Raw genomic sequence first — 10,379 nt, 5'->3', positions numbered from 1 at the left:
TGAAGGTTGGGTGCTGAGGGTGCTCAGGATTACACCGTGGTGCTTGCTTTTATTCAAGCCTGAGTTTGTGGCTCTAAGTGATTCTGAAAGACTCTTGCATCTGCCTTTCATCTCTTTGCTTTTTAAGTAATTTTCTAGCTTTCAGGTCTGTACAGAAATTCAATAAATCAATGTTTTTACAACAACAAGCTGGTAAGGAAGAAAGGCACCTGGACTGTTTGCACGACCTCGGGGCTCTGAAGACCCTTTGGGGATTTCTGGAAGAGGGGGGTGCTCCAGGAGCCTGCAGTGATGCTCCTCATGAGAGGGCATGGGGATCTCCCAGGCGGTGCCCAGCCACAGCAGGATGCCCTGGCTCGGTTCTTCCCCAGCCTTGGTGTGACCTTCCCCACCGACGTGCCTCTGTTTCCCTCCCATGTCTCTCTTGAAAAGGAGGTTTTGACACACAGCTGAGTCATCAGCTGCGGAAAAGCCGCAGTTCCTTCAAACAGCCCCAGTGGTGCAGGAGGATGGGAGGAGATGTGGACACCCAAAGGCAGTGCCCGGGCTAAAAAACACCTTTTGGGGCTGCAGCGTTCAGCATTGCCCCTCGGGATGCCCTGGAAGCCCTTCTCCAGTGGAAAGTGCTCACATGGAAAATATGCTCTGCCCCCAAACCTTGCCAGCATTGCCTGCTGGAAAATCCTTTCCACCCACCACCTCATCAGTGTTCAGAAAAAAACACTACCTGAAGTTTTTTGCAAGAATTAGGGACCTGTTTCATGAGCTCAGGCATATGGCTGTCCTGGAAAATTCCCCGTGGCAGGACACTCTTGTCACCCTGGTACCATTGCAATGGCTGTGGTGACTACAGCACAGAAATACATTTCCTGAGGTTCCCAAGAAGAGAAATACACATCTCCCCTGCAAGGCTCAGCCTGGGTCTGTAGGAGCCTTGGGAATGGGTCACAGATCTCATGAGGAGAGGCTGAGGGAGCTGGGGGTGTTCAGCCTGCAGAGAAGGAGGTTGAGGGGAGACCTTCTCGCTCTCTCCAACTCCCTGAAAGGAGGGGGTAGGCAGGGGGGGTTGGTCTCTTTTCCCAAGAATAGGTGATGGGACAAGAGGAAATGGCCTCAAGTTGCACCAGGGGAGATTTAGGATGGATATTGGGAAAAATTTCTACACTGAAAGGGTTGTCAAGCCTTGGAAGAGGCTGCCCAGGGCAGTGGTGGAGTCCCCATCCCTGGAGGAATTTAAAAGATGGGCAGAGGTGGTGCTGAGGGACATGGGTCAGTGGTGGTTTTGTCAGTGTTGGGTCGGTGGTTGGGCTGGGTGATCTGAAAGGTCCCTTCCAACCTGGGCAATTCTGTGATTCTACGATCCTCACAAATGGTTAACCTGCCGGGAGCTGCACAGCACTAATGACTTCACATGCATTTAATCAGCTTGGGCTTCCAGAGCCTCCTCCTCGGGAGCAGGAAAGGCCGTGCACCCCGGGTGCAAATGCTCCCAAAGCCTCACACACACACCCCCCGCCCCCTTACCGATCCTTAGCAATCATTAATCACCGCTGGGCCGGCAACGGGAGCAAGCGGCGAGCAGGAAAAGGCCAAGCCTCGGCAGCCTCTGTGGAAAGCAGTGCTGGTCGGTTCCCCGTGGTGGCAGATCATCTTCTGACCACCCTGCCCTGGGAGGTCCCGCTGGAGGTGGCCCCGCTGGAGGCATCCTGTCCTTCACCCTTTCCTTCAGGGAGGTCACCTGGTCCTGGGCGCTGGAGGCTTTGAGGTGGGAGATCTGAAGAGGGAGCTTCTGCCCTGGTCGGCCACCGTGGTCTCCATCTCTTCACCATGGGGCAGAAGGCGCTTTGGGGTGCCCTGGAGTACACCTGCCGGTTGCTGGGCATCTCCACCGCAGCAGGTAGGAATGACTTCTCTTCTTCTTGGGCATTTAAAGGCGCTGAGCGGGTGTGAGGTCCTCTGAGCTGTGTCCCTGCCTCATCCTCCAAGGGGGACAAGGAAATTTAATCCATTTTCCTTTGGGACACAGGGAGGGAGAGTGCCGGGTGCCTGGCCAGGCTCCTTCCAGCTGCTGTGGGAGAGGGCACAGTGAGACATCCCAAAGGAAGAGCCAGCACTCGTTATGGGGGAGGACAAGCTAAAGCACAGAGGGAAAAGAAAGCTGAATTATATTCTTGCAAGAACAGACATGGGCACAAAGATGTGGATGAGACTGAAAAACAAAATACCCGTTGCTGTGCAAAAATGACCAGGCTGGATGTGAAAATGAAGGAGGAGCAGGTCGTGCTGTGGGCAGCAAGTGGTTCCTGTGCCAGGGCAGGGTGGAAATGTCCTGCCATGGTGGCACAGCCACTGCCAAAGTGCTTGCTCTGCCTCTCCAGCAACCCGTCGGGGAGCAGGGAAGAGTCTTGGGTTATAGCTGCCATACAAACATCGTAAATCCACCCAGCTGCATCCTCCCCCCTGGCTGCCAGGGGCTGCTCGGGACCAGTGTCCTCCCAGTTTGGTGACACAGCCGGGTGAAACGCAGGTGTTTTGAGCTGGGTGCCTCAGGCACAGCGTCTCACCCAGAACCGTGGTGGATAACCCTCCCGTATCGGGCATCTCGGGATGGGATGTGGGGAAACAGCGCAGGCAGAGGGCTCCGGGGTTCACCCCGGGGCTGCTGCTGACTCACTGTTACGGGACAGGGCAAGCAGCGCTCCCTGCCTCAGTTTCCCCATCAGCAGAGCAGAGATCAAAGAGCCTGACCTGCCCAAAAGCTGGAGGTGTGAACCAGAGGTTCCTGGCGAGACGTGACTTCAGTTGGTGCTTGTAGTTCCTGTGTCAGACCCCCAGGAATTTTGGACTCAGACACTCCAGAGTAGGTCACAGGGGGCCCTTCTCCCTCCTCCTTTCCTTTATCAGCTGCAGCCACGAGAGACACTTTGCTGGGGTCAGGGGCAAAGTAGAAAGCACAGAGGTCGGCCGAAGAGAGGACAGGTCCCCAAGGACACCCAAAGCCCAGCTGGGACACCGGAGGCTGCGCTCTGGAATGTGCTTAAAATGACTGATAATGGGCAGAGATCTGAGTCTCTGAGTTTGTGCAAACTCCCAGGAGATAAGTGCTCATCGTGATGAGGCTGCAAGAGATAGGAGCTGGGACACAGCTTTAACCAGCAAATGTGAATCTCTTCCTTTCCCCATCCCCATCCCCCTCGGGCCCGCAGGCTTAAAGCTCCATGGAACCTCATAGAGACCTTCCTGGGGGAAAACAGGAGCTTTTTACCATGGGAAAACTAGAGCAAAACTGAAAATAGCTTACAATTAAGTGTCTTACTGGAATATAACATCTCCCCTTCTCTCCTGCCTGTTTTCTTTTCATCACTTTGCATCATCTGCACCTCTCTCTGTAGTTCCTGAAATGAGCAGTCTCCCTGCTGAGCACCACAGAGCGTGGGGAGCTGCTCTACCCATCTCTGGGCTTTTCCACAGCTCTGATGCCCTCCCTGCACCACCCGCCTTTCCCAAAAGGCCGGTGAAGAATGGGAGGTGCCTGGTGGGTTTTATTCCTCCCCGCGTCTCAATGGGCTGAGAAAACAGCCTGGCGCAGCGTTCAGTGCCTGATGAGGTGTGTGAGGTTTCTGCATGAAATGGAAACCACGCAGAAGACAGTCCCAGGGGTTCAGTTGGAGAAAAAAAAAAAAGTATGAAAGGGAGAGGAGAGTGCATCAGCTTCACTAATTGATTCTGAGAAGGCCTGGCCAGCTCCATAAACTGCTTTGCAAACAACAGAAGGTTACCCACAGAATATAAACCCCCCCCCCTCTTTCCCTGGGATCTTGTAATGCAGTGGCTGCAATGGTGGGGCTACGGGGTTTCTTGTGTGTGAGAAATTAAGCTCCCTCCCCGTGAAGAGCAGAGCCTCATGAAGAGCCATCAAACAGCCCCACGGATCGCTGCAGTGTTTGGGGCATCTCTGTTGTTAAGAGGTTTGAGCCCTTGTGATTTCTGCATCGAGGGAGAGAGTCCTTACTTATTTCTTAATTCTCATGCTTTCAACCATTTAATTCCGAATCATGTGCCTTCAGCCACATGCTTTGGACAAGATCCAAATCAAGGCAGCCACTAGTCCAAACAAACACCTCGGAAACAGCCCTTTGCCGCTTGCGGCTTCCTCACCCAAACAGCTTTGTGGATGAAGCAGAAGCTGTGCAAGGATCAGGAAACTTCCTCATCCAGAGCAGAGGCTCAGGTGGAACAGCCGAGCTCCTGAATTCTGCCTTCATCCACCGGGAATGAACCAATTCCACATTTGTAGGGAAGATTATAAAGAAGGTTTCTCAGTCACAAGATAGCAAAGAACAATACCGTGCATGTAGCATGAGCTCACACAGCTCCACAGCCCTCTGATGGGACTGGTTGCCCTGGGCCTGATCTTCTTCCCAGTGGTGCCCAGTGACAGGACAAGTGGCAACGGGCACAAGCTGGAACATAGGAAGTTCCATCTAAACATGAGGAGGAACTTCTTTCCTGTGAGGGTGGCAGAGCCCTGGAAGAGGCTGCCCAGAGAGGTGGTGGAGTCTCCTTCTCTGGAGACATTCCAAACCCACATGGATGGGTTCCTGTCCAATTGCTCTGGGTGACCCTGCTCTGGAAGGGAGTTGGAGGAGATGATCTCCAGAGGTCCAACTCCTACAATTCTATGATTCTGTGTCTCTGCTCAGAGCTGGAGAGGCTGCCTCCATGGAGAAGGGTGGCCTGTGGGGCTCCCCAAGCTGACAGTGGCCATCAGCTGCAGGTGACACGGGGAAATCCTAGAGGGGCTTTGTTCAGCCGGGATGAGAGAGCTGTGTGCTCAGGCACAGACCCTCTGCATTGAGCCGTCGTGAGCTTGATGGACACTGGTCTGCACCCCCGTTTGGGAGCCTGGCACTCTACTCCACAGCTCAGATAAATGAAGCCAACCAGCACCTCCAGCCTTGGCCACGACTCATTGAACAGGACCAGCAGTGAACTTCCTGAGCTCCAGAGGATGGGCTGGGACCTGCTTGGTGAGATGTGGAGACATCAAGAATGGACAGGAGTGTAGTGACTGCCTAGAGCCATGCCCTGGCCATGAGACCTGGTCTCTGCATAACCCCATGCCACTGGCACTTGGGCACCATGACTTGGTCAGGGACCAAGCTTGCACCAACCAGCTTGCTGCAGCTGGTTTGAGGCACTTCAAGTTTGCACCATTTTGGAAATAGTCTTGTGGGGGAACTGAAGGATGTTGAAGGAAATTTTCCATCCCCTGAAGCTGCTGCTCCCCCAACCCCCCCAGGAAGATTTTTAGCCTCGCTAATACTCTTAATCCCCCTTAAACTGACTCCCCAGTGTGCTGTGCTGGCCGGGGCACCGAGGGGACATTCATTCCCTGCTTTTAATCTGCCTGCTCCAGTTATATGTTTTTCTGTTTGGCTAGCAAAGGATCTTGATGCCATGGCTACAGCTACAGACATTGATGAAGGCATCTGGCAGGGTTCCCCTGTCCTGCTGCTGCCCTGCAGCCATGTGTCAGATGCAGCAGGCCCGGGCAAGCTGGGAGGGCAGGGGAGAGGGACTGGTGGGTGCTGGGGGGGACCTGGACCTTGGGGGGTCCCCAAGAAAGGGAGGGGGCATAGGTGGATGGGGCAGTGGGAGGGGAGACCCTGTGGCAGCCATGCTGAAGTAGCATCCAAGGGGCAGAAGGGACATAGGGCCTTCCTGTGTCCCTGTGTACCTCCTGCTCACCTCCCCCAGCTCTCCAAGGCCAGCTGGTGTCCTCAGAGCACCTCTCCCCTGCCCACGCAGTGACAAGGCTGCGGTGACAGGCGTGCAGCTGGGATGGGTCTCTGGATTGGGAGTCAAGGCCATCACTCAGCTCAGACCCCCCTGGGTTGGTGTGTCACTGGTGGTGGCAGTCCCACTGTGCCACACAGCATGGGGGGACCCACCTCAGCAGCCCCTGGGGGAACCGGGGGCATCAATCCTGGAGGCTGGTGGGGCAACCAAGAGTTGGGGACCAACCCTGCATCTTTCAGCACCTTTCCTGCCTTCTCTTTCTAGTGCTGATCGGCGTGGGCGTGGAAACCCTGCAGCGAGGACAGTTCAAAAGCCTGGCTTTCTATCTGCTGTGAGTATTTCTTGTCCTCAGAATCAGAGCCGGTGGCGGGGGGGATGTGTGACTCATTTGACCCCTCCACCATACGTGTAGCACCAGGCTAGACTGCAGCAGTGGCAGTGTCCGAGGGTTTGAGGAGTCCAGATCTCCATCTCTAGGTTTCAGATAAATGAGCTATTTTTGTTAGAAGAAGTTGTGCTACCACATCGCTACTGCAGCCCAAGGCAGGCCAGAGGTGACACTGGCTGCAAGGTGACCCCCTGGGGGGACAGAAGGGCTTTGAGGTCTCCTCCACAAACCTCAACTGAGCAGAGCTGAGGGTGTCCAGACCCCAGCACACAGACTCTGCTGTGGACTGGCTAGTAAATCCCAGCCCTCTGTGCCCCTTCTGCCACCTGGAGAGCAAACTCAAGCCCAGCCCTGCCCCCCTGACAGCTCCACCTTTCAGTTTTTCAGGGGTTGCAGTTACTGTCTGTGAAGGCTTCTTCTTTATCAGTTTGTTCCTGGAGATGTGCTTCACGTGAGTAGACCCTGTCCAGTCTTCTCCAGCCTTGGTGGGACTTCCCTAAGGCAATTTTTCCCCCTTTACAGGCAACACCACACCAAATGCCAAAGGTATTGGTGCAGGCAAGTGCCAAACCAAAGGTCCTGTCCCTACTGCCATGGGGTAGGGACATGTGGCAAGTGCACTCAGGCAGGGGGGAGGTAACTGGGGCCATGTTCACAGCCAGTTAAATGTGTGTTTTCACCCACCTGTGCCAGAGTTTGTTGAGCATCAGCAGGATAAACCCTGGTCTGCAGCATCTGCTTAACACCCAGTATGATGTCCCACGATGGACTGGGGTTGAAGAAAGAGCCAGAGTCCCCAGAGTGAGCTGCTGCTCCCTCCCAGAGACAGCATGAAGATTTGTAAGAGGGTAGAAAATCCATATGTGCTCAGAGGCTGAGCACTCCTGCTCTCTTTCAGCATAAACTCAAAAGCCCTGACAGCTTGGAGGCAATGCCTTACTCCAGGCACTTGACTAGTTGCCAGGTGGGCAAACACACTGAGGAGAGGTGGTCTGAGATGCCAACCTCTGGTAGATGTAGCCCCCAGCCTCTTCCCCCCATGGGAGGGTTTTTCTTACCCTCAGGCTTTGCTTACCTTCCCTGACCAACACAGTGGTCTCCTGGCAAAGCCAGAGTGAGCATCCAAACCTTTACATGGGCAATTGTTAAGTCCAAACCTTCTTGCCATGCACTTGGTGCCCCATCCCACAAGGACCTCTGTTTCTCTCCCCAGATACAAGCCCGACTCCCTGGCACAGGCCTGCTGGAAGCGAGCAAGACGTCCAGGGAGCTTCCAGAAATTCCTAGGGTACACACTCCTGTCGGTGGCTTGTTTCCTGCATCCTGTCCTTGTCTGGCATGTCACCATCCCTGGTGAGGAGCCCGTGCTGGGGAATCATGCAGATGGAAGCATGGAGGGGGGCAGAGAGGGTGGGAATGTGCAGGGTGTGGATTGGTTGTGGGGACCACTGAGCCAGCTGGACCAAGATCTTGGTGAGCTCTTCACTTTGCCCCAACCCTCAACCAACATTGCCTTCTCCCCAGGGTCCATGCTGGTGCTCACTGCCCTGGCCTATTTCTTGCTGAGCAAGAGGAGGAAGAGCCCAGAGCACAAAGAGACACATCCTCAGGTGGGCCAGTATGTGGACCCTTCGGCCACCATGGCAGCCCCAACCGTCGCTGGTGACACTGAGCAGACCTACACCTTCCATGGGGCCCAGAGGGAGCAGCACCGTTCGCTGCTGGGCCACATGAAGAGCATCCTGAAGGGTAGCAAGGACAAGAGCCTGGCTCCAGCAGCTCCTGCCCAACCAGAAGCCCCACCAGCCCCACGCAAGCAAGTGCACTTCCAGGAGAAGGTGGTGCAGATCATCCCCTCGGTCAGTGAGAGCTTGGAGGACTTGGAGAGTGAGGCTGAGGAGACCACATCAGACACAACACCCATCCTCACCCCACCTGATGCCCCCGTCATCCTCGCTCCCCTCAGCTCCACAGGCCTCTTCTGAGTCCTCAGCAGGAAGAAGGACAGGGTAGACATGCTACCCCTGCTGCTGGCATCTTTCCCTGACGCTCTATCAGCTGAGGAGTCCCAAGAGGTGGCCCTCCTTGCCCCTCCTGTTTCCAGGGTGACCACTGTGTCCCTCCCTTTCCAAGGGGCTGTCCACACTACGTGGTCCCATGCCTTGTGACAGGGCCGGTGGATGTTCCCAGCCCCTGCAATACCATGGCCAGGGTGGTGGTTTGGCCAAGGTGGTGCCAGGACAGTGAGTTTTCTACTCCCATGGCCTCACGTGTGGGTCACAGCACATCACAGCATCTCCTCCTGCCTACCATCATGAGTGTGGTGTGGACTTCCCACTGGGCAGCAGCAGGCAGGAAGAGAGGAGACTTCCACATCCCCAGAGCAGCCTCCACCATGGGCAGTTGTCTCCCTCCTGCCCTCACTGCACGTGGAAGATGATGGGACACATCCAGCACAGGGCACCACAGGTTCCCTCACAACACCTGCACTGGCTGCAGCAGGCCCAGGGCATCCAAAACTTCATTTCAGAGGGGGGCTGAAACCAAGCACACCTCCCCTGGGACTCACACCCACGAAGTGCCCTCCCCGGAGACACGATCACCTCTGACTTTGGGGACACCTATGCAGGAGCAGGGAGGACCTTGGGGTTTCCTGGTTTTCCCTGCCCACACAGCCCTCTTGCATTAGAAGAGCTTTGGAATGATGTAGCAGCTCAGGTCATGAGGTTCAGCACCACATTGGCACAGCAGACCATGTGTAACTCCCTGATTTCCTTAATTATGGGCCCCAGAGAGCAAAGGCAATAATAAAGTTACAATTCTGTCCCCTCCATGCCAGCTCTTCCCTGAACCCTTCACCTCTGGCTTAATCCTACCACATATTCTTCCCTTTGAGGACCATCCACCTATAATCCGGCATTATTCTCCTGCTCAACTCATCCCCTTGGCACTCTCCCACCTGAGGACTAAGACTCTCTGCTTCCAGCTGGCAAATGTTGTCTGTGCCTGCAGATACCACCACCAAGACCTTCATCATCGGCGTCAGGCCCCTCTTTGGGCTGCACAAGGGAAAGAGCTCGGGTGGCTGGGTGTTCTTGGACATGGCACATGAGGCCACACTGTCACCACTGCTGGGTTGAAGAGGTGTCACCGCTCTGAGCCCAGACACACAGCACTGGGGTGAGGTGGTGGGAAGGAGAGAAGACTCCTGAAACCTCCTTAGACTATTTATAAAGTGGAAGCCAGTGGGGCTGGCTGTTTTTCTTGGAAATACATTATTTCTTCTTTTTAAAATCTCAGCTCTCTGAGTCACAATTGTAGAGTCATAGAATGGTTAGAGTTGGAAGGGACCTTAAAGATGATTGAGTTCCAAACCCCCTGCCCTGGGCAGGGACACCTCCCACCAGATCAGGTTGCTCGATCACCTTGTTCATAGGTTGCAGAGCGAAAATGTGAAGTGTAAGTGTTCACAAATCAGAAGGCAATTGAGATAAGAACCCGATGCTACTTTTTAATCAACTCTTACTAAGTGACTCCCTAGTTTGGGAGATAGATGGGGATGATATTGACTCTCGGTATTTGCCTGTGTTTGATAATGAAGCTGGCCACAAGAGAAGCTTCTGAATGGTTGCACACACTTGTCATTCCTACACCAAAAAAGCTTTTTGTTGCACCACCGACATTTAAAATGATAGCTGGTACCAAGCTGCTCTAAAGATGATACAGGGATTATAGACCTCCTCCTTCTGGCTGCACAGATTAACCTTCCACCCCATAAATGCCTGCTGGGGGAGAGTCACGTACACACCTGCCTTTAGGGAGGTTTTGCACCTGCAAAAAATGCCTCCAGAAAATTGTGGCCCCTTTTTACAGCCTGGCACTGCTTGACTGAGAGCCCCAAGCCCAGGGTCTGGCCACAGCTCCACCCTCAAGCCGGTGTATTCATCACGTTAAGAAATAAAAATAAAGCTATTTTCTTCTAAATAAGAATAAAGCTATTTTCTTCAAAAGGCTGTGCTCAGAGCTGGCTCCTCAGCTCCATCATGCATCTGCTCTGCTATTAGACCTGCCCTCATTAGCCAGCTCAGCTTCCTGCATCATTCAGGGCTCTTCTTTGAACTTTGCATAATTAATTACACACAGAGAGAGATAAGGCTTGTTGAAAAGGCACCGCTCCCAATAGATCAAG

The 10,379-nt window shown here is 54.2% G+C and overlaps 1 protein-coding gene across 2 annotated transcripts; it reads left to right on the top strand.

Annotated features, from left to right (window-relative positions):
- The first annotated feature begins 1,682 nt into the window (after nt 1–1,682).
- TMEM72 (transmembrane protein 72) lies at nt 1,683–9,646 on the top strand. Of its 2 annotated transcripts, XM_014955855.1 has the most exons (5): nt 1,683–1,897; nt 6,067–6,133; nt 6,570–6,641; nt 7,404–7,543; nt 7,715–9,646. In XM_014955855.1, the coding sequence occupies exons 1-5, from the start codon at nt 1,828–1,830 to the stop codon at nt 8,173–8,175; spliced, it is 810 nt and encodes a 269-aa protein (XP_014811341.1). In that variant the 5' UTR covers nt 1,683–1,827; the 3' UTR covers nt 8,176–9,646. The 2 variants fall into 2 exon arrangements, with proteins under 2 accessions (XP_014811341.1, XP_014811342.1); XM_014955856.1 differs by lacking the exon at nt 6,570–6,641.
- Nucleotides 9,647–10,379: the final 733 nt, after the last annotated feature.

The sequence above is a fragment of the Calidris pugnax genome, unplaced genomic scaffold (assembly GCF_001431845.1).
Source record: "Calidris pugnax isolate Ruff unplaced genomic scaffold, ASM143184v1 scaffold287, whole genome shotgun sequence".
NCBI classification, from domain to species: domain Eukaryota; kingdom Metazoa; phylum Chordata; class Aves; order Charadriiformes; family Scolopacidae; genus Calidris; species Calidris pugnax.
The sequence above is the reverse complement of the archived record's forward strand: the minus strand, read 5'-3'. Positions and strand labels throughout refer to the sequence as shown.